At 38.3% G+C, this 25,479-nt stretch overlaps 1 protein-coding gene across 1 annotated transcript in view; it reads right to left on the reverse strand.

Moving 5' to 3' along the window:
- The window catches only part of SYNJ2BP (synaptojanin 2 binding protein), a 68,155-nt gene extending 50,179 nt beyond the window's left edge, over positions 1 to 17,976 (reverse strand). The window contains 1 exon segment of the mRNA NM_001244991.1: positions 17,799 to 17,976. Coding sequence (NP_001231920.1) covers positions 17,799 to 17,862 — 64 coding nt within the window. The 5' untranslated portion in view covers positions 17,863 to 17,976.

The raw sequence follows: 25,479 nt of genomic DNA on the forward strand, positions 1-25,479 counted from the left end.
ATATCTGCAACCTAGACAGTAGCTTGCTCCAACACTGGATCCTTAACCTCCGAGCAAGGCCAGGGATCCAACCCACATCCTCACTGAGACTATGTCAGGTAAATCACCCTGGGTAGTAATGACATCTTCACAATATTAATTCTTCCCATCCCTAAATATGGGATAGCTTACATTTACTTGTTTCTTCTTCAATTTCTTTCATCAATATATTACAGTTTTCAGTGTGTAGATCTTTCCTCTGCTTGGTTAAATTTATTCCTAAGTATCTGATTGTTTTTGAAGCAATTACAAGGGGGTTATTAATTTTTTCTCTCAGTCTATTACTTGTATATAGAAATGCAACTGATCCTGTTGCATGGAAATGGATGATGAATTTGCAGTCTGAAAATTTACTGAATTTGTTTATTAGTTGTAACATTTTTGGGGGTGGTTTTTACAGTTTTCTATAAAGAAGCTCATGTCATCTGCAAACAGAGAGTTTTATTTCATTCTTTCCAATTTGGATGCCTTTTCTTTCTTTTACTCATCTAAGTGGTCTGCTGAGGAAGAGAGGTGGAAGAGAGGTGAGGAGAATGGGCATCCTTGTCTTGTGCCTGATCTCAGAGGAAATGCTATCAGTCTTTCACTACTAAGTGTGATATTAGCTGTGGGCTTGTTATCTATGGGTCTTATTATGTTGAGGTACATTCCTTCTACACATCATTTTTTTTAAGTTCTATTTATCATAAAAAGACACTGAATTTTGAAAGTGCTTTGCCTTTGTTGAGATGATCATATGATTTTTATTCTCCATTCTATTAATATGGCCTATTGCATCCATATCACTACAGTTTGCTTTCACACAAACAAAACAGAGATAGGAAAAAATACAGAAAATCAATGAAACCAAAAGGATCTATCTTCTAAAAGATCCAAAAATTTGACAAACTCAGCTTCATGGACTAGGAAAAATGAGAGAAGATTCAAACTACTAAAACTAGATACAAATATGAGGCATTACTACTAATTCTACAGAAATAAAAAGGAGTATGAAGGAGTCTAATGAATAACTGTAGGTCAATAAATTGGATAACCTAGGGGAAATGAACATATTTTGAGAGACATACAACCTATCGAGACTAAATAATAAGCACACAGAAAATCCAAATAGGCCTATGACATGTAAGGAAATTGACTTAGTAATAAAAGAACTCCCAACAAATATAAGCCCTAAATCTGATGAATTCTTCTAAACATTTAAAGTAGAACTTATACCAGTCTTTCTTAAACATACCAAAAAACTGAAGACGAGGGGACCTTTCCTAACTCATTATATGAGGCCAGCATTACCTGAAAACAAAACCAAAAGCACTACACAAAAGAACACCACAGAGCCCTATTTTTATAAACATATATGTAAAACTCCTCCACAAAATACTAACAAACCCCTTCACCAGCATATTAAAAGGATGCTACACCATAACCATGTGAGCTTTATTCCTGGAATGCAAGAATGGTTCCATATATGAACCTCTAATCAATACTCCATTACATATATATTAAGGAAACAATCCACTTACCATTGCATCAAAAAGAATAAAATACTTATGAATAAACCTACCTAAAGAGACAAAAGACCTATACTCTGAAAACTGTAAGATGCTGATGAAAGAAATCAAAGATGACACAAACAGATGGAAAGACATATCATGCTCTTGGATTATAAGAACCAATGTGGTCAAAATGACTGTACTACCCAAGGCAATCTATGGATTCAATGCAATCTCTATCAAATTACCAACAGCATTTTCCACAGAACTGGAACAGAAAGTTTTCTAATTTGTATGGAAACACAAAAGACCCCGAATAGCCAAAGCTATGTTGAGAAAGAAAAATGTAGCTGGAAGAATCAGGCTCCCTGATCTCAGGTTATACTACAAAGCTACAGGCATCAAAACAATATGGTACTGTCACAAAAACAGAAATATAGATCAACGGAACAGGATGGAAAGCTCAGAAATAAACTCTTGCATCTATGGTCAACTATTCTATGTCATAGGGGACAAGAATATACAATAGAGAAAAGACAATATCTTCAATGAGTGGTGCTGGGAAAACTGGACAGGTACGTGTAAAACATTGAAAGTAGAACATTCTCTAATACCAAACACAAAAATAAACTCAAAATGAATTAAACAAATAAATAATATAAGAATGGATACTAGAAAACTTCAGTAACATAGAACACACTTTGACATACTGCACCAATATCCTTTTGGATCCATCTTCTAGATTAATGAAAATAAAAACAAAAATTTAAAAAATGAGACCAAATTAAACCTAAAAGCTCTTACACAGCAAAGGAAACTGTAAACAAAATGAAAAGACAACCCACAGAATGGAGAAAACATCTGCAAACAAAGCACTGACAAGGAATGAATCTCCTAAATATACAAATAGCACATTCAGCTCTATATCAAAAAACAAACAGCCAATCAAAAAATGGGTATGAGATCAAAACAGTCATTTCTCCAAAGAAGACAGACAGATAGCCAAAAACTACATGAAAAGGTGCTCTATGTCACTAATTATTAAGGAAATGTAAGTCAAAACTACTGTGAGGTATCAGAATGGTCCTCATCAAAAAGTCCACAAGCAGTAAATGCTGGAGTGTGTGGAGAAAAGGAAACTCTCCTACACTGTTTGTGGGAATGTAAGTTGATACAACTACTAGAGAAAACCATATGTTCCTCAAGAAAACTAAAAATAGAACTACTATATGATCCAGCAGTCCTACTCCTGGCCATCTCTCAGGAGAAAAATCATAATTTGAAAAGATACATTACCCGAATATTCACTACAGCACTATTTACAATAGGCAAGACATGGAAGTAACCTAAATTTGTCCATTGACAGAAGAATGGATAAAGAAGATATGGTACATATATACAATGGAATATTACTCAGCCATAAAAATAATGAAATAATACCATCTGTAGCACATGGATGGACCTAGAGATTATCATACTAAGTGATGTTAAGTCAAACAAAGACAAATTTCATGTAATATCACTTGTAAGTGGAATCTTTAAAAAATGGCATAAATGAACTTATTGGTAACACAAAAAGAACCACAGCCTGAAAACAAACTATGGTTGACCAGAGTTGAGAGGCAGGGACAGATAAATTAGGTGTTTGGGACTAACATACATACAATACACATACAAAACAGGTAATCAAGGACCTATTGTATAGCACAGGGAACTCTATTCAATATTCTATAATAACCTATAAGGGAAAATAATCTGAAAAAGAATTAATTTATTTGTATGCATAAGTGAATCACTTTGCTAGCTACTGAAACTAACTAAATTTTGTAAATCAAGTATACTCCAATTTAAAAATATTTTTTAAAAAGTAAATTAATTAAATTAAATTTTAAAAAGCAGCTGGATTGGACTATTAATACTGTAAAAAGTAAATTTTACAATAAGAAATATTACAAAGGATAAAAAGGGACATATCCTAATACAAAAGGAGTCAATTCATAAGAAGACATTAAAACACTAGATAGGAATGCACCCAATAACAGAACTTGAATATCAATGAAAATCTGAAATGAAAAAAACACAAATCAAAACTGACTATTGTAGATTCCAACATTTCTCTCTCAGTATTTGAGAGAACAAATAAACAGAAAAGTCAGTAAAAATATATAACACTTGAACAAAACTAAGAACAAACTTGGCCTAATTTACCTTCAAAGAACAACATATTGTGCAAATAAAAATATAAACATTCTTTTGTATTGCACAAGGAACTTCTCAAAGATTGACTATAGGTCCATAGAGTAAGTTTCAATAAATTTCAAAAGACAGATCTGAATTAGAAATCAGAAAAAAAAAAATGTATTAGTCTTCTTGGGCTGACATAACAAAATACCACAGACTAAGTAACTCATCCAAAATTCTGTTCTGGGAATTCCCATCGTGGAGCAGCAGAAATGAAACAGACTAGGAGCCACGAGGTTGCGGGTTTGATCCCTGGCCTCACTCAGCAGGTTAAGGATTCGGCGTTGCCATGAGCTGTGATGTAGCTTCGATCTGGCATGCTATGGCTGTGGCACAGGCCGCAAGCTACAGCTCCAATTAGACCCCTAGCCTGGGAACCTCAGTGTGTCGCAAGTGAAGCCCTCAAAAGACAAAAAAACAAAAACAAAAACAAAAAAACTCTGTTCTGGATGCTTAGGAAGTCCAAGATTAATGTACCAGTAAGAGAAGTTCATTCTAAGGTTCTCCTCTTAATTTGTAGTTGGCTGCCATCTCGCTCTGTAGTCCTATGACTTCTTTGTGTTAGTGCAAAGAGAGAGTGAGCTTTCTGGGTTTCTTTTCATAAGGAAACTAACTCTGTAAGACAGTGGCCCCATCATTATTACCTCATTTAACCTCAGTAACCTCAAGGCCCTAACTCCAAATACAGTCACATTACAGCTTAGGGCTTCAACATATATGAATTTTGGAGAGAAACAAACATTGTTTTTAACAACAAGATAGCTGAAAAACTTCCTAAATGTTTGGAAAACAAATAACCTGAGTTAAAGATGAAATTATAAGTGGAGATAGAAAACACTTTAGCTGAATGACAATGAAATCAAAATACATTAAAAATTGTGGAACACAATTAAAAACTAAATAAGTGAAGATTCACTAAGTTCCTAGACTAGACATTTTATTACATTTAAGACAAAATTCTCTCTAAATTAAAATAGGTAATTTTTGTAATGTAACCCCAATCAAAATCCCAACAAAGGTTTTTGTAGAATTTGACAAGCTGGTTCTAAAATTTACATGGAAATTTATATTCTGGGGTTTGGGGTTTGTTGGTGAAATGTAGATTAAAGTTCTATTCTAAAATAGTTAAACCATTTTTGAAAAAGAAACAAAAGTGGAAGACTCACACTTTATTTCAAGGTTTACTACAAAGCTACATTTATCTACATACTGTGGTATTTTTATGGAGAAAGACAGGCCAATGGAACTAGAAAGAGACCAATATTGGGACACATATGAGCAGTCAACTGATTTTTTTGATACAGACAATAATGTATTTCAACAGTGAAAGGACAACATTCTCCATAAATAGTGCTGGGCCAACTAACTATATTATCTGTATACAATAGAGATAAAAGTCAAATTTAATGCTTAACTCAAAACATAGGCAAAATAAATTAATTTGAAATGGATCACAGAACTAAAAATAAAAGCCAATCTATAACATTTCAATTAGAAAACATAGAAGAAAATCTTCTTCACTTTGGGATAATTTGTAATTGCTTTTTGTAATTTCCTAGACATTTCAAAAATAGCACTAACCATAAAAGGAAAAAAGAGAACTCGACAAACTGTTCTTCACAAAGCGTCAAACCATCTACTCTTCAAATAGACCCTACCTCTCAAAAAGGCAAAGCAAGTCAAACCAGAAGAAAATAGACGCAACACATAAACACGAAAAAGGACTTGTTTTTAGAATAAAGAACACTTACAACTGGTAATAAGAAAACAAACAACCCAATAAAAATGGGCAAAGGACTTCAACAAATACTTCAGAATATATATGAATGGCCAATAAACACATAAAAATAGGCTCATCATCATTAGTTATCAGGGAAATAAAAAACAAAAACAAAACCGCCACAGTTCCACTCCATAACCCCTACAATGGCTAAAATAAAAAGGAATAACAGTCTCAAACGTTGGCAACAATGTCATAACTGGAACTGTCATATGAGGCTGGCGGAATTGTAAAATGACACACATACTTCAGAAAACTGTTTGGCAGCTTCTTTTGAAGCTAAGCATACAATTACCTCGAAAACCCAGAAAATCCCTTCTCAGTTACTAGGTATTAAACTAAGACAAATTAAAATACATGTTTACACAAAGAGTTGCATATGAATACTCACGGCAGCTTTATTTTTAATAATCAAAGCCCAGAAACAACTTAAATGTCCATTACTAGGAGAATGGATAATCATATTGCTGTATATTTACACAATGAAGTACTACTCAGTAATAAAAAAAAAAAAAAGGAACACATAGATGAGTGAAAAGACGCCTAAACACACCCCATGTGACCCCAGTTCCATATTAGGCAAATTTGTGACCCCAGTTCCATATTAGGCAAAACTAATCTACAGTGATAGTAATAGATCAGTGGTTGTCTGTGGCATGGGGTGAGAGGGCCAATGGAGGGAATACACAGGGAGCTTTCTGAAGTGATAAGTCATGATTATACATGTGTGTACTATTTTCCAAACTTCTTAAAAACTTTATACTTATCATGGATGTATTTTACAACATACTGCGATAAAACTGATTTAAAAATGAACCTGGGGGAGTTCTCTCATGTGCAGAGGGTTAAGGATCTGGTGTTGTCACTGCAGCAACTGGGTTGCTACTGTGGTGTGGGTTCAACCTCTGGCCAAGAAAGTTCCACATGCCACAGGTGCAGCCAAAAAACCAACCAAACAAACAAAAACAACAAAAAACCAAAAATGAACCTGGTAATTCTTAAGTGCAAAAATGCAAGCATCTATTACTGACTCTTACTATTAGTCCACAATAAAAGACAGTCTAAAGTTACTTGGAATACCAATTACTTGGTGATAATTGTGCAAAAAAAAATGTGATAAGTACCCTACTTCTCACACAGTACTTCTTCTATGCAAATAAGATAAAATGATGTTTTAAAATTCTAAGCATAGTCTCAAGACATTAATGTAAATGACAGCTGAAAGTTTAAAAAAATTTGAGAAATGCTGATCTAGAAGATGAAATTTAGAATCAAAATCCTGAAGTTCCCATCGTGGCGCAGTAGTTAACGAATCTGACTAGGAACCATGAGGTTGCAGGTTCGGTCCCTGCCCTTGCTCAGTGGGTTGACAATCCGGCGTTGCCGTGAGCTGTGGTGTAGGTTGCAGATGTGGCTTGATTCTGGGTTGCTGTGGCTCTGGTGTACGCTCTGGCTACAGCTCCAATTTGACCCCTAGCCTGGGAATGTCCATATGCTGCGAGAGCGGCCCAAGAAATAGCAAAAAGACAAAATAAATAAATAAAATCAAAATCCTCATAACCTATCTTTCTAGCCAGCTTTGGACATGCTCTATCTTGCACTATATGGTAACAACAAAATTTAATAACTGCCCTCCCCAAAGAAGACACAGATGTCAAATAAGCATATGAAAAGATGCTACACATCATATGTCATCTAGGAAGTGCAAAGGAAAACAACAATCAGATACCACTACACACCTATTAGATTGGCCAAAATTCAGAACATCGACAATAGCACAGCCACTTTGGAAGACAGTCTGGCAGTTTCTTACAAAACAAAACATATTCTTACCATGTGATCCAGCCATTGTGCTCCTTGCCATTTACCCAAAGGAGGAGAAAACTTATGTACATACAAAAACTTATGCATGGATAGTTATAGCAGCTTTATTCATAATTACCCAAGCTAAAAGGAACCAAAACTCCTTCAGTAGATGAATGGACAAAGTATAGTACATCCAGAAAATGGAATATTGCTTAGCACTAAAAAGAAGTGGCGTATCAAGACATGCAAAGACATGGAGGAGCCTTAAATGCATACTAGTCAGTGAAAGAAGTCAATCTGCAAAGGCTTCCTACTGTATGATTTTGAAACTATATCGCACCCTGGAAAAGGCAAAACTACAAAAAGTAAAAAGATGAGGGGTGGCGTTCCCATTGTGGCTTAGCAGTAACAAATCCAACTAGTATCCAGCTCAGTGGGTTAAGGATCCAGTGTTGCTGTGAGCTGCGGTGAAGGTTGCAGACAGGGCTTGGATCCCGAGGTCCTGTGGCTGTGGTGTAGGCCGGCAGCTGCAGTTCTGATTTAACCCCTAGCCTGGGAACTTCTATATGCCACAGGCGCAGCCTAAAAAGAAAAAAAAAAAAGAGGAGTTACTGGGGTTGAGGGGAAGTGAGGAATGCACAGGTGGAGCATGGAAGATTTAGGGGAGTGAAAATACTCTATAGGATACTATATTGATGGACATAGGTCATCATTCATTTGTCCATTCCCATAGAACACACAACACCAAGAGTGAACTTCAATGTGATATGGACTTTGAGTACTTACAATATGACAATGTAGGTTGTTGGTCAATGATAACAAATTTACCACCCTAGAGGGGGATGTCAATAATTGGGGAGGCTATGCATATGTAGGGATGGGGGATATGGGAAATCTATCTTCTCCTCAATTTTGCATGAAACTAAATAAATAAGGCCTTAATTTAAAAATATAATAATTACCACCCCCCTGTTTTTCACCCTTTCACACACATAGTCAGCTGGCTCCACACCTCCATGATTTTTTTTTTTTTTGTCTTTTTGCCTTTTCTTGGGCCACTCCCATGGCATATGGGGGTTCCCAGGCTAGGGGTCGAATTGGAGCTGTAGCCGCCGGCCTACACCAGAGCCACAGCAACACAGGATCCGAGCTGCGTCTGCAACCTATACCACAGCTCACGGCAACACGGGATCCTTAACCCACTGAGCAAGGCTAGGGATCGAACCCGCAACCTCATGATTCCTACCCGGGTTCGTTAACCATTGCGCCACAACGGGAACTCCAATACCTCCATGATTTTGGAGGTCCTCTTACTTTTGCATGGAAACACACTTCACTGAAAGTACTTGTCTAATTATCACTTTCTTTATTGAAATAATTAGTTCCAAATATGAATAAAGCTGCTGTAAACATCTATCAGAGGGAACTGGCTTTTATTCACTTTTATATCTCCTGTGCCCACACAGTACCTAGTAACATATACAGGCCTCAGTTGGTGTTAAGTGACTGTTAAAGCCATTGGAAATAACACCGAAGCCAAGAACTCCTAACACAGCAAGGTAAAAAATTCTGGGGAAACACAGCAAGGTAAAAAATGTCTCTGTGAGCCTTCAGCAGGTTTTTCATAACCCCAAAAAGAAGGCACAAAAGAAAAGAAGGTAAATACAGAAGGTGAAGCCCAATGTCCCTAAAATGCCTATGGCACAGGTTAACCTGCCTTTCCGGCTGACTCAACTCTTGTTCCACTAACTTCTATTCTCCACATGGCAGCAGTATAATGACAGGCATCATTAAATTATTTAAATTTTGTTAAATTAATTAAAATTTGGGCAACTGCTTAGAAGAGTGCCTGGTACAGAAGCAACACTATAAAAATATTTGTAAAACAAAATGACACTTCTTTCTCACAACAACCCTAGGTAGGTTCTATTAATACTCGCATTTTACAGCTAAGGAAATCAAGGTATATGGAAGTGTGGTAGTAACTTGCCCAAGGGCACACAGCTAGTAACATAGGTATTCTGACTCTTAATCACTGCACCACTGCTCACTGCAGTTATGTTAAAGCTCAGTTTTCTATTGTATCCACAGTTCCTGCTATAGAAACTCACCCTACAGCTACTGCTCAAAAATGTGTGGATTGAAAGAAGGAATAAATGAATGTTTCAAATAAGTGACTCAAGAGGTTAAATGACCAGGCATCTTTTCACCCAAAATGAGTACATTGTCTGGAGAAACTCTCTGGTCCCAAGATGAAATACGTCACTTGCTATTTGTTACTTCTCTCAAAAGACAGCAACAAGTACGCATGATATATGGAGAGAGAAAGAGGGAAAATCTTTAACCTCAAAGGAACATAAAGATGGTACAGTAACAAAGACATTCATTATGCCTGTGCTCAGTCTCTCTCCATCCCGGTCCCCCATCTGATTGAGGCAAAAAAGAATATGGCCTGCCAAAAATGTTTCGGGCAGTACCTGCCAGGGTATACACCAGGGACTCATTTTATTGCTCCTAAACTTCTCTCACAAATATCTGGGGAGGTACTGTGAATGAGCTGCCTGCCATATCACTAAACAGAAGATATTACAGCTGAGAAATAAAATAGTGCCTGCCCTATGAGTGAACAAAGGATGTTTCAGTCATCAGTGATTGCAGTCACCTCCAATACCAGTGAGCCCTGAGAAAACTCAGGAAGAAAACAAAGAGTACCTGCCATCTAGCAGCCCTCAGGCTACAGCTACTCCTGCAGGTGAGCTCTGAGGAAATTCAGGAGAAAGCACAGGATACTGGCCCCAGATACCTGAGGTGCATATCAAAAGAATGAGTTCAGTGAGCTCACTCTCAAATCTCACCAGACACACAAAAGCTCTAAATTCCATAACTTTACATATTGACATATCTGGTTTTCTTTAATTTAACAGTAATATTTTGATGTTCCAACTACTTGGCCTTGGCTGCAAAGACTCATATATATCCTGGCTCCACTCCTTGCCTCCTTGGACCAGTCTCTCGGCTAAAGTACTATGTCCTAGGCTTAAATCCTCAGTTTTGTCTGACAAATAAAACATCTCTCTCAACTTTTAGGTTGTTGGAGTTCCCATCATGGCGCAGTGGGAAAGAATCCAACTAGGAACCATGAGGTTGCCGGTTCGATCCCTGGCCTCTCTCAGTGGGTTAAGGATCCGGTGTTGCTGTGAGCTGTGATGTGGATTGCAGCTGCGGCTCAGATCCTGCATTGCTGGATGGTGCAGTGTAGGCCGGCAGCTGTAGGTCCAATTAGACCCCAACCTGGGAATCTCCATATGCCGCAGGTGCAGCCCTAGAAATTAAAAAAAAAAAAAAAAAAAACTTTTAGGTTTGCATCGCTTTTTCAGTTGACACAAGTACAGATAGTTTTTCTTGATAAATAATTCAGTATTTATTCAAATGTAGTCATTGATCACGCAGCTGTCTAGTCACGTGGCTTTTACAAAATGTTTCTATAGTTAAGCATTCATCACCTGGTCTTTACACTTCTCCAAAGTAATTTCTAGATATTTTGCTTTATATTTATTCTTCAGGAATATCTTTAAAAAAAATCTTAATAAGACTGATCCTTGAAGCAATCTTTAGAGATACATTCTTTGTACCACATACTCTTCTCATTCTATGTGGTTTTCCACCTATTCCACCTCCTTGCTTCTGGAATCTTGGTCAGTTTCCCACCCCATTATAATATACCATGACCAAACTCTTTCTTCTTTCTTAAACTATATTTAGTGGAGAACCTTGTTTATGACTTTTTGAAAGGTGAAATAGACTATGTTACTGGTTCTCTGTCTGTCACAACATTCGATTATACTTTTGATATCCATCAATTTGCCTAGTCATTTCATGAACATTTACTGACCACTTTGTGTCATGCTCCAGGCAAAACATTAAGAAAATAAGATGAAATACATATCCTTTGACGGAGAAGAGCTCAGAGTGGAAGGGACGGAAGAGGAAACACATGTAAGGAAGCAAATATAAAAATAAACCGTATTTTTTTTCCTCCCTATGCCCCCACAGGACTCTGAATCTATGATGATTCAGAGCCAGGGTTTTTAAAGTCACACAGACCTGGATCCAATTCTTAACTCTGCCACTTAAAGAGCTATGTGATATAAGAGTCAAGGTTTAGAAAGTGATACAATTTATATCATTTATGAAATGATATAATAAACATTTCATTTATTCCTTGTTGGGAGGAGATGACACAAAGTGCTTAAACTGGTCATACATGACAGACACTTTATCACTGGTGTCCAAAATTCTAAATAATGGGCTCTAGCCTGGGTAAGGAAGGCTTCCTGGAGGAGGTGATTCTTGACCTGAGTTTTAACCAGTGAATAGGAAGGGGAAGGAATCAAGATGGAATCTCAGAGAAAAGTTACGTTTCCACACTAGTATTGAGAACTTTTCATAATCCAGTCTCTACCTACCCTGCTAACCTCCTCTCCTTTCACTCTCCTAAATGAATCTTCCCTTCTATCCAGGTTAGCTTACTCACTGATTTCAGAATATGCTTACTTCTTTTCTCTATTACTGCTTAGGCCACCCCTGTTCCTGGCACTAGCCTACAGCCTGTCTATAAGACCAACATAAGTTCTACCTTCTTGTAATTGATCAGTCTAACTCCCAACAATGGCTCTACGGCTTTTTCCAGCACAGGGTTAGATTTAACATGCTCCCCTACATGCCTCCTTTGCCCTCATGCTGGTCAGAGTCCTTAACCATCTGCACCTTTGCCCTAAGATTTAACTTTTTACATCTGAGTATCATTCTTCATTGGAATGTCAATTCCATGAGAGCTAGACTTCAAGTAGAAAGTGGAAATAGGGCAATGTTGACTTAAAAAAATACGCAACCTTAAAGTTGAGAGTTAAGTTTTATTTGGGGCAAAATTAGGACTTAAGGCCTGGAGAAAGCATCACAGGGAGCCCTGAGAAACTGCTCCAGGGAGGTGAGGGGGGAGGCAAATACACAGGAGTTTTTGCAACAAAGGGAAGGTGGTAGGAACAAAAGATTTACAGAAAACCAGTTTTTAAAAAAAGATTTACAGAGAACAAGTTTCTTTGGGAAGACGTAAAGGTCTGGGCTTAATGGACTCACTCCTTTGATATGCACTCAACTTTGGGTCAGTGTTCTTTGTTTCTTTCCTGAGTTCCCTCAGGGCTCACTGGCTCAACCTTGGGAATAGCAGATGACTGTGACATCTTTTGTTTTGTCCACTTAACTATAGCCCAGGAGGCAGAATTTCAGACAGCTCTGAAATACCGCCCCAAAAAGGAAAGGGGAAATACCAAGATACACGTGATAAAGGTGGAGGGAAGGTGCAGGCAGCCTAGCTCACACTTTATGGAGGTCTGCTGCCGGGCTCATAAAGGTTACTACTAGTCACAGACATCAGTCATCATGAAAGATTTCGGTATTTTTCTAGATATGAGGGCTCATAAAATCGTCTCCTAAAAATATCTAACTATCTGAAGACCTGTTCTTCCAGTTTTCCCTGAGCACAGAGTGCCTCACTCTTGGTCTTGACTCTGAGCTCCATGTAGGGGGTGCTGCAGGTTGATTTAATCCATGTAGATGCAGATGGCAAGTGCCAAACGCCAGTTCACAGTGAGGATATAGCACTTTATTCTCAGATCTGTTGGACACATGAAGGATCAGAAAACTGTTAGCAACCCAGTTTCATGTAAAGCACATGGCAGATCTGTAGAGGTTTAAATGATTGGACTTAATGTCGTTTCTTGTTTTTTAAGCTCTCACCTTGATATGCTCTCAGTTCAATCAACAGCAAACTATAAAAACTTTCCACTTAAATGTCAGTCATTTAAGATGCCTCAGCTCCTTCTGGGAATAAGGCATGATATAACAAAATAAAGGTTAGGAGAAAGGCTGTCAGCAAACTTCTTATGTAACCGAGCAGGGCCCTGTGGGGCTCCTGGGCACATCCCTCCTTTGTCCCCCATTTCTTGTTTTTAGGGAATAAGCTTTAAGCTCCATGACTTTCTCTGAGCTCCAAAGGGCAGGTTCAAACATTTGCTAATCACGGAAGGGAGAGGACGCAGAGTACCAGGGAGGAGCAGTCAAGAGACAATAAACAGTGCAGCTTTGGGGCAGGGTCCTGGTTCCTCTTCAAGGAATATACAGAACTGTATCTTTGAGCCTTTTGGCAGAACTAAAACCCCCAACAAACGAAAGAGGTTAACTACCAGATGGCGCATCCTTCATTCCGGAAAGAAGAAAGACCACAAGAACCAGTCCTGGGGCCACTAAACACCAGCTTTGAAAAACAGTGCAAGCTTGCCTCTACACTGATCTTTTCTGAGGCTCTATTTCCCACTCCCAAAACCATAAAACCACCTCCAAATCTCTCCCAAGGCAGGCACAGTCTTTAGGGGCATTAGCCTGTTGTGACCTTCCTTTGCCTGGCAAAGCAATGAAGCTATTTTTTTTTTTTTTTCTCCTTCGCCCAAAACTGTCTCCACGTTTCTATCCAGCACCTGTGGACAGAGGCCGAGTTTTGGCAACACTTAGACGTGGCTGCTATACTGGGAGGTAGTATTTGGAATACTAGAATCAAGAAATCCGGGTTCAGAGTTCCCATTGTGGTGCAGTGGTTAACGAATCCGACTGGGAGCCATGGGGTTGTGGGTTTGATCCCTGCCCTTGCTCAGTGGGTTAAGGATCAGGTGTTGCCATGAGCTATGGTGTGGGTTGCAGATATGGCTCAGATCCCGCGTTGCTGTGGCTCTGGCGTAGGCTGGCGGCTACAGCTCCAATTAGACCCTTAGCCTGGGAACCTCCATATGCCGCAGGAGCAGCCCTAGAAAAGGCAAAAAGACAAAAAAAAAAAAAAAAAAGAAAAGAAAAAAGAAAGAAAGAAAGAAATCCGGGTTAAATTCCTGGCTTTTGAAACTTACGCTTAACTTCACTGAGAGACAATTTCTTCACCTAATAATGTGGATTAATCACCATTCACAGTTGATGCAAAAAAAAAAAATTATACTTGTGTGTGTGTGTGTGTGTATGGTCACCAGCACATTGCCAGAAAGATAATACTTCCTATTTCCTTAAATGTTCATCATTATAACACTGTATCAAACCATTATCCTCTGCAACTCCTTTAAAGAAAGTAGAAAATTAGAGATTTTGTTTCCTCTTTAAAGATGGTAGATCAGGAGCAACTTGCTGAAACCCAGAGCCCTCAGTCCTGAACAAAGAATCCTAATATCCAAGGTGAAGGGATGTCTTTATGGCCAATCTCTACCTGTCACAATGAAAAAAAGCTAGATTAGGCTCTTGTCATACTTCTTAGCGTAACCGAGTGTTTCCATCATTAAGAACTCTCCATTTGTTAAAGGAAAAAGTGAGAGGCGAGAGACTAAAGGAGTCCTTCAGAAGGAAAAGAGACAGTGTTCCATTAAAGATAAAAGATGAACTCTTCAAACCCTTGAAGGCATTTGAGATTGTGATGATTCTTCAGATCACCTACTGTTGGTTCAAAATGGTAGGAATCATAAAACAACACTTGGAATAGGCCAAAGAATTATGAACTCTTGAAAATGGAAGAAACTTCCAAAGTCATCCAGCCTAAGACTCACCTTACATGGCTGAGTAAGTAGGCACAGGACAGATGCCAAGCTACATACCAAGCTTCTTTTTGCCTCACCACATACTCTATTGCTATAATTTTCCCAAAACTTTACTTCCCTTACAGTAAGCAAGATTAGACACTTGGCAAAATGGGCCCAAGTGCTGGAAATATCCAAGATTCCTACCCCTGATAGAATACTGACACAAAAAAGCAAAAGTACATACATTCTTGCAGTTACCTGATTAAACTATCAGGTCCTTGCACAGGAAACTGTACCCAGACAAAGAGTGACAATGCTGCCTAAAAAAAGAAAGGCATACTTAGGGAACTAGAAGTTTTTCATATTTCTTCTACAGAAATAAAGATCATTATGGAACTGTCAAAACTACTGGAAGCTTCTAGTGGTAATAACTGACTTCCTTCCTATGTATCTTCATGATGACACAGTAAGGAAAAGCTGAGGTAGACTATGAGATTTTTTTAAGAGTAACTAGCTTTGGGGGATGATAAACACAGTTGGAATCTTTTCTTGTTAACTGAACTAACAAATATTCGAATGATTGTTTTTAATCCAAGTCTGGGGTTCCACTTGCCTAAACTCTTAAGCTTATCAACTTATATGAGTAAGACATGAAAATGCTTAGAAAAAAATTAAAAGTCACTAGGTGAATAAATCCATTCATTTTGAATAAATGCACATACAAAACAGAAATTCAACAATTTTGGGGTGAGCTATATTAGCTAGATACAATTATTTTACTTAGTCCTCTGACATTTGTCCTAATGCCAATAATTTAGAAAAATGTTAACTAACACTAGGAACTTTAGGTCTGCAAGACTAATAGGATCAGAAATTTTAGTGAATGGTGAGCTGAACATTAAGCAAACATATTACGTAAATGCCAAAAAAAGGTGAGGTGATATTATACTTTAAAAATATTTAGTGACTAGAACAAACAACACAACATCAGAGTTCTGCTCTGCTCTAGTCAGGAAATCCTGAAAATACCTGTGGCTACCACAGCAGAAGGGTTATGTCAAAATATGTTACAGGTTTAAGCAAGAGACAAGAATCAAACCTAAAATCGCATCACAAGAGAGCTAACCGAACAACTAGGGATAGTTACACTGTAGGAGAAAGAGACAAAACACAACCAGATGCCTTTAAATAATTGCAGGGCAATCAGAAAATGACCTACCATTGTTTCACCTGGCCCAAGAGAAGCACAAGTAGTAATGGATGAAAAGTACAGAAAAACAGATTTTGGTTTAACAACTGTTCTCCTCAAAAGTCAATATTAAGAGAGATGAAAAATTCATATGAAATAGAAAAAGTGTATTAAGACACTTGGTCATACTGAATGAGCCTTTAACAAAAGTTTAGGAGCTCGTATGGAATCTTTTCGGCATTTAACCATGCAGATTAGCAAAGAACTACAGTCTTATAAGTAAAATCAATTTCCAATTTTTCATAACAAGAAAAAAGACAGCATGGATGATTCTGAAAGCCACATTTTATGAAGAATAATCTATGAGTGGTGGACCAAGCTATATCAAAATACCTGATGAGGAAAGATGGACTGGTCTAGTGGTGATGGAAACAGGATTGAAAGGCGTATGCAAAACATTTCAGAGAGAGCCTATGATACTTGATGACTTGGAGACTCTTGAAATGACAGTATTTAGGAGAATTTACTAATCATTTGTCTATTAACAACAGCAGCAAACACACAGTGCTTACCACACAACGTTCTAAAGATCTTACATAGTTAGATTTCATTCTCATAACCCTAGTAAGTGTATTCTATTATCATGCACATTTTACTGATGAGAAATTAAGACTTACATCAGTAATAAAGTTCGTCAGCCAATAAATATCAAAGAACTAGTAAGAGGTTAGATTCCAGATTTGGACCTGTTTAAGCCAAAGCTAAAGCTCTCTTAATCGATACACTAGACAGCTGTAAAGGAAAGGCAACAAAAGCCAAGGCAGATAGCAGGGAGTAACGTGAAGAGCCTAGTGAAATGAAGGGCATCAGGAGGTAAGAGGACTGTAGGGGTCAGTGAGGATTTGGTAGTATCAGAATCAGTTGATGTGCTTGTGAAGAAAAGAAGCAAGGTAGGATGAAAGGAAGAAGGGAAAGAGGGAGGGAGGGAAGGAGGAAAGAGGGACGAAAAAGCCCAAAGAAACACCTGCATTGAATCCAAATTAACAGAAATGGGTTCTAGGAATTGCCCTTTTATTTTTTAAAGAAAACCCAAAAAAATCTTACATAACTTTGAGACGAAACCAGGTTTGGGAACTTCCCGAGTAGACCTCTAAGTCTCTTTCTGCTTTAGGATTCCGGGTGGTCCTCTAAATGAATTTCCCAAAAAAAATGAAAGGAGGAGGGAGGGAGGGATACTATCAGCAAGAAAACGGCTATGTATTTACAGTCCACACCGTTTATGCTCCCATTTTTACTAAACAGTCTTTCACGGAAACGGTGATAGAGTAGGCAATGGAAGGAGGGGTGTGGAGTTCACGGCCACGGTCTAGAAAGCAGGATTTTCCCGTAGCAGAAAGAAACCCCTCCTGACTATAAATACATGCGGTAATCCGACTGAAAAACGAGGTGGATTCCTCAGATCCGTCTCATGCTAACGCTGGATGCCAATATATTCTTCTATGAGCCCGCAAACACTGCATGCAACCACCAGGTTGGGGCCTGCCTTCTCTGAGGCCAAAAGAAATCTGGCTCTGCAGAAGAGGTGTCCGCTCTGCAATTACAGCCCCAAGTACCCGACTCTCGGCGATGACCACTTCTGCACATACCTGAGGGTCCTCTGGTGAGACTGATTTCTTCCTCAGTAACCAAATAATCCACTCTTCCGTTCATATTTTACTGTTTGTCTGGCTTCCCAACTTGAAGCAGCAACAGCTCGTGACGGGGGAGATGAAAATCCGCCGGGGGGCCTGGCGTCTAGCGCCAGAAGCCCAGCACTTTCAGTTTCAGCAGCCCTGGGGCCGGAAGAGGAAGTCTCGAGAGCGGTGAGCGCCAGGAATGCTGGGAGTCGTGGTTCTGACGGCCGCTGTGGCGCCTTCCTTCGCCAGGTGCAACCTGCAGGATGAGCAAGGGGCACGTTTCTAGCCTGATTTACTCTTGGGGGCGGAGTAGGGGGCGGGGAGGGATAGTAAAGGTAAGAGACATAATAAATAAATTGATATTGTCAAGGAAAAATGAAAACTAAGTTCTCCTGCCGTCTCAGAAAATCTCCACGGTTAAGAGGCAGTAAGGAGTTCTTGTTGTTAGTAAGCTTTGAACCGGACTGCGATAGGCGTCACAGGCAATCTGCTAATGCGATTTTTAAGACAGAAATTCACCCTTTTATACAGACATGAAGGTACCATTCATTATACATATGTTCTCATTTAAGAGGACTTAACACTGTTTGCCGTACATTCTTTGGTAGGTCATCCTTGAAGAGGCCGTTTGTGTTCATTAATTGCCATTATCCAAGGGAAAAGAAAACTTCTCTATTTCTATGTCAAGCAGGTACTTAGAGCTTAGAGCAAGGAGCCTAGGCTAATTCCTCTGTTCAGAGCAGATAGGGGACTCTCTTTCTTGGTTATTATATTTCAAAGAGCTGGCTCCTAGGACCTTAAGAAAAACTTTCCTGAGCTGTTCCTGGCGAGAGGCTTGTTTCACTTTTTATACATTTTATGTACATACAGAAGGGACAGGGGAAGGATTTTGTAATTACATGCCTGCTCAAGAAAACCCTCTGGGAAAGAGAGGGATAAAAGTCTCTTTCTTTTGGTAGAAAAAAAAATTTAAGTCCCTAGAATAGGACTAGTAAACACGGTAGCTTCTGTTGACTATTTAATCTGAATTTGCGTTAATTGGAACTACACGTTTCAGGCTTCCACCAATCCCTATGGTCTAACTCCAGGTTGTTCCTCAAACCAGAAGCTACTATGTTTACAAACAAAAACAAAACAAAGAAAGAGACAGATTCATTAAGAATTTTGCTAATTCGTATTTGCTAATCCTAAGAGAAGTGAATATGGAATAGTAGAAAGAACACAGGAGGTGATGTCAGAAGAGCTAATCTGAAGCTTCAGGTCCATTTTCTTCTAGTTGTCTGGGTTTGGTCAGGTAACCTAACACCTCCCAACCATGTTTCCCCACCTTAAAAAGGGCATGATTATAGATCCTTAATATTTGCTTAAAAGAGTAAATGAGATGAAATTTTTAAAGACAACTTCACAACTTCAAACTCAGATAAATACCACCCTCAACTTCCAGCCCTCTTCAACATTTATTGGTTGAATGAGTGAATAAAATGATCACATATGCAACCTACACCACAACTCACCACAACTCACCACAACTCTTGGCAATGCCAGATCCTCAACCCACTGAGTGAGGCCAGGGATCGAACCTGCATCTTCATGGATACTAGTTGGGTTCATAACCTGCTGAGCCACAACAGGAACTCCGAGATCGGAGTTTTAAATGTTTAGCTTAAAGTTCTGGTTCAAATAGAAGTGTGTCTGTGTGTTAATATCTGTATGTATATCTCTGCATTTCTTTTAGAAAAAAGTTGAATTCTAATACCTAGTACTTTATGACTTTTTTGTTTGCTTGGTTTTTGGTTTGATAATAATACAAGGACATTTTTCAGTCATAAAAAGGTTTTCTATGAACAGTTACAAATGAGAAAAATATAGAAAAAGATCATATGAAAAGATGCTTAGACTCACCAATTAAAATAATGGCAGGGCAGTAATCATTTCTAGAGTAGGAGCTTTTGATTCAGTACTAGCAGTCAGCACTGAAATTGGTAATTCTGATTTGGCAACTAAGTATATACACTAAAATATTGTGAAATAATTCACAGGCAATATAACAAGTTCATGGAGTAGGAGTAAAACAGTTTATAGTAGATATAAAAGAGAAGTCAAAAGGAATAAAATAAAAAGTGAAAGTTCCCTCCTCCCCACCAGCTTTATCAATTCCATTCCCCAAGGATAACCACTGTTAAATATTTTTCATAAGTGTCTAGAAATTCTCAGTATGTATAAATATCTTTCAGGGTCTAGTCAGGAAAATAGAAGCCATACTAATATTCGAGGGGTTCCCATTGTGGCTCAGCAGAAACAAACCCAGCTAGTATCCATGAGGATGTGGGTTCAATCCCTGGCCTCGCTCAGTGGGCTAAGGAGCCAGTGTTGCTGAGAGCTGTGATGTAGGTCACAGACAAGGCTCAGATCCCATGTTGCTGTGGCTGTGGTGTAAGCTAGAAGCTGCAGCTCTAATTCAACCTCTAGGCTTGTAACTTCCATATGCCACAGGTGCAGCCCTAAAAAAAAAAAAAAAGTAAATAAATAAATTATATAAAGAAGCCATACTAATATTTGAAACTAAGTGGATTTACTTAATATAGGGACTTATCTACCCAGAGCTCACAACCAGTTAACGGTGGTAATTCTGAGGTGGGATAGCACTGCTGGTGACAGGTTGAAAAAACAAGATGGAGGTTGGAGCCAGAGCTGTTTTGCTGCTAGAGAAATGCTGACAAAAACTACAAATAGGAAGAAAATGCCCTTTCCCAAATTGGAAACTCCTGCTAGTGTCTCCAGTTGGCAGAACCTAGCCAGAAGGCAGCTGTCAAAGGAATCTTGGCAGTGTAGTTTGCTGAGTCACAGCCCTAGCATTAAAGAGCAGTAGAGAAAGGTAGTCTTGCTGTTGTGATACAAGTGAATAACCAGTGAAGCATATACAGGCACACACCCAAACACACTTTAGTTTTTATGTGTCACATTAGAATGATAGACAACCCAAATCCCCCTATGAGCACCCCTCTTTCTCTCTGGCTTCTTTCAAGTAGAGGAAACATGAAATCATCACTGGTACCAGTTTTATTAATTTGAGCAAGTGCCCCTAAACCCCAAACATCAGTGCTTCTCATAAAGCTATGTCAGAAAATATGGCTTGTGGAATTCGCATTGTGGCTCAGTAGGTTAAGAGCCCGACTAGTATCCATGAGGATGAAAGTTCAATCCTTGGCCTTGTTCAGTGGGTTAAGATCTCTGTTGCTGTGGTTGTGGTGTAGGCCAGCAGATGGAGCTCGCATTCGACCCCTAGCCCAGGACCTTCCATGTGCCGCAGATGCAGCCTGAAAAAGAAAAAAAAAAAAAAAAAAAAAAAGAAAGGCTTATATATGAAGCTGACAGTGAACTTGGTACCTCTCACCCAAAATGTAGTAGGCTTAGTAGCCTTTAGGTTTTCTTGGAGAGGTATGACCAATCCTGTTGCTGCCTGGATGGGGACTATAACCTTCCTCTGGGAGGATGGCCAAGAGGATTAAATAGCCAGGGAGGCTTGGCTCTCATTGCATTGGCCATAAAGTTGGTAACAAGAAGGTCAAACCATGACCCATCAGATTAACTATGTTGTTAAGCAGGTGGACGTGGCTTTGAGAGAGTTGGGATGTCCTGTGGTTAAAGATGGATACATGATAGGAGGTACAGGAATGTCATTTCTTCCACTGGAATTATCTGCAACCAGATTTATTTATTTAGTAGTGTATTTAGGCTCTCTTCTTTGATCTGTAGTAGTATAGTTTGTATTTTAGATGTTCCATAAGATTTTGACTTCTATTCATAGGTATTTTTATTTGTCTTAAGTTTTATTCCTACAACAAATAATTCTTAAGTGAAAATTCAAAATCAGTGTATGCCTCAAGAGAATAATATTTCTAGAAGTGGACCTTCTGGGTCAGAGGGTAACTACATGGGAATTTCTGATAAGTATTACCAAATTTTACTTCAGAGAACTTAACGCCAATCATCTTCGCAGCAAGATTATATGGATTTTAGTATTTTCCCATACTAGAATTCTTATCACATCTTTACATCCTTGCAAAAATGATAGGTAGAAGATAATATTTTATTTGACTTTTCACTTATGACTGCTGTTGAGAAAACTACTTTTAATTTATTTATTGGCTCTTTTTGTTTGTTATCCTTTTTTGCTTTTCTGAAAAGTTTTGCCCATTTCCCATTTTTCTGAGTTGTTTTCTCTTTTCTGTATAGGCTTGAATTAGCTCTTATGAAGGAGTTGTAGAAGACTACATAGAACTTGCATATACCTTTTACCCATGTTACCAATTTCTTATAATATACTTCACTCTGTCCTCTCTCCTTTTCTTGTCTCATATATCTATGTATATAACCTATACATAGATTAATAGAAAGAAAGATAATAGTAGGATGAAAGAAAGGAAGGGAAGGAGAAGTGGAGGGAGAGAGAAAGATAAGGACACATACATGAAAAGTCATTCTTGTACATAAGTACAGTATAGTTATCAAAACTGGAATTTTAACATTGATAAAATGCTATTATCTATTTCACAGACCATATTCATCAATTGTTTCCTAAATGCCCTTTTTATCTTTTCACCTCTCCAAACATAATCCATTCAGTTGCCATGTCTTTTTACTCTACAGCTTGAGCCAGTTCCTTAGTCTTTCATTGTCATTCACTGCAAGAATACAGAACAATTATTTTATAGAAAATTCATCAATTTTATTTTAGGTACTACTTTATTTTTAGAATCAGTACCACAGAAGTGATGGATGTCATGTCTATTTTAGCACATAGTATCAGTGAGCAAAGACGTTGGTCAGTCCTTTTTTGGTTGTGTTAACTTTGAACACTTAGTTACAATGTTGTCTAATAGATGGATCTACTGAAAAGTGACTATGTTTCTCTTTATAATTAATATGAAATTTATGGATAATTACTTTAAGACTATGTAATTATTATTTTCCTCATTACATTTTCAACCACTTATTTTAGCATTCATTTATCATCTTCCACTGAAACAGTTGTTACAATGAAAATTGTCAACTGATGATTTTCTATCCATAATTCTATCCACATGTATTATTTGGCATTCTACTGTAAGAAACAGATCTCCTCTTTCCCTTACTTCATTTCTTTATTGTATCAATATGGACTCATAGGTTTCTACATAATTAAATGGCTTATAATCCATTATTCTTTCATTTACTTTAATGCTAAATTGTCTTGGATTTGACACACAGGAGCATCTTTAAGCTGGCATCTGTGTCCTTTTGATATATTTTCATCATTCTTTGAGCATTTTATTACTTTTTGACACAAAATGTTTCAGGCTCGTCTCGACTTTTACCTACCTACCTGAGTCCTGGAATTATTGTTTTCTCCAAATCCCTGATTTCTTTGAGCAGACTGTACTTTTTATAAGACAAGATAGGGGGACAAATTGTGCTTATTGCTACTGAGGTATAATTACCTCCAACCCTTCTCAGAGGCCAGTCTAGATAATACATTTATCTATATCTTTATCTGGAAAGAGACAGTTCTCCATGTATCTCTTACATTGCTGTACATCTTACATGCAGAGCACTGACAGATATGTTTCCAGACTATCCTCAAGTATATTTGTGTAGTGGACTGGCTGGGAAGATAAAATATCTCTCCAGAAAAGAGGAAAAATTTGTTTATGGTACAATATAATAAAGACAATATCTTCCTCTAGGGTAGAAATTGGGCAGGTTTTCTAGTAGCCTGCCATGAAAGATTTGGATTCCCAAAGCTCAGGTTTCCTTAGCTATGATGTAAAATCGCTATATGTGCAGTATCCCCAGGACCTCTCTGCATGGACCTCATGAGATTTTTGGAATAAGTTACATTTACAAGAACATGAAATTCATGCTCCTTGCTGTGTAACAAATAATAAAGTCCTTTTTCTCTGAACCAGGCACCGCATTCTCTTCTGCTAGCATCCATGAAACTGTGACAGGCTAAGTTGTTATCTTGCATGCAGTGTAGAATCTTAGACCTATCACATTTCTGGACACTCTTTCATGACAAAGATGGCATGCCAACAGAGGCAGTTTTCTGGAATAAAAGAACAAAGGCCCCCACAGAACAGACCAGACCAGAGGATACAAGAGGGCTCATCGGGTTTCATTAGGGAACATTCTTAACCAAGTGGTGGACAAGAAGGGACTAAGGGTTCCCCTTTGTCCTACCTTTAAAGAATGCTCAGAGACTGGGCAGTAAGAGTTAGGATTGAAACAAGTCAATCAAATGCTTCTTTAATTGTTGCTCATTTCCCTCCAAAAGTAGGATGTTATTATGATAATGGAGGCAGAATACCTTGTAGCCCTAGCCAAAATGCAATGTAGCTATAGCTGCTGAGTCAAGGCATCCTAAGAGGAGAAATAAATGATGTTCACAATGATGATTTAGACATTAGATGGGCCAAAAACATTAGAAGTTAATTTGGTTGAGCCATAAGCAGAGTGGGCCTGGATTTAGTGCCTCTATTCTTTGGTGTCCAAAGATTTCACTCTATAAATGATGCCTTCTTAGCTGGCATATCAGAAGCTACAGTTTCATGGCTCTGATGTGAGCATACTTCCACTAGCAGGGCTGGCTGATAAACCCCAACAAAATCCAGTGGCCTTCTCAACAAGCAAAATTATTTAGGATTCTGTGAGGATTCACAAAGCTCAATCTTTCTGTAAAGCAAGAAAAAACTGCTGCCTCCTTGACCCCCAACCACAAAAAGAGAGGTTCAGAACTTTATTGAATTCTTTGCATATTGGAGAGAGTAGATCAGCGCCTTATAAAATGCCCCAGAGATATTCCTAGCTCCCTCTACCGTGTGATGACACAGTGAGAAGGCACTGGCTATGAACCAGGAAGCAGGCTCTCAGTAGACACTAAATCTGCTGGTGCCTTGATCTTAGACTCTCTAGGATTCAGAATTGTGAGAAATAAATCTGTTTTTATAACCTACCCAGTCTATGATATCTTGTTATAGCAGCACAAATGAACATGACCAGACCAAAACCAAATGGCTGTGTTGGAAACGGTGCAATAAATTGTACACTCTCTACCTTTGAGCTCCCACAACCTTGAACTTTTTGTTATCAGTCTCTGTGACTGATGATACTTCAAACGGAGCCTCTTGCAAAGGGAAACAGCTTCCACTCAGAGTTCCTCCCCCTTGAGGTTTGAGATTCATCATCTCCTTAACAAGCCTACCTGCCTACCTATTAGTTTGCTACTGACTCTTGGCTAAAGCAAATAGTTGACCCATTAAGATGTTGTGACTCTCCAGCTTAATTTTCCCATTTGGGAATGGGAAAATTTGGACATAGCAACTAATAAGAGAAAATGGCCCAATAAACCTCCCCCTCACTTGTCAAATATATGTGAAATATTCCAGAATATAAATAGTCTTGTTCCTGATATTAGAGATGACTTCTGCTTTTTACAGTTGAATATGATGTTAGTTGCGGGTTTGTCACATATGGCCTTTATCATCTTGAGGTGTTTCCTCTATGCCCATTTTCTGAAAAGTTTTTATTATAACTGGGTGTTGAATTTCATCAAAATATTTTTCTGCATCTCCTGAAATGATCATATGGTTTTTATTCTTCAAGTTGTTAA

This window comes from Sus scrofa, chromosome 7 (genome assembly GCF_000003025.6).
Source record: "Sus scrofa isolate TJ Tabasco breed Duroc chromosome 7, Sscrofa11.1, whole genome shotgun sequence".
Taxonomy (NCBI): Eukaryota; Metazoa; Chordata; class Mammalia; order Artiodactyla; family Suidae; genus Sus; species Sus scrofa.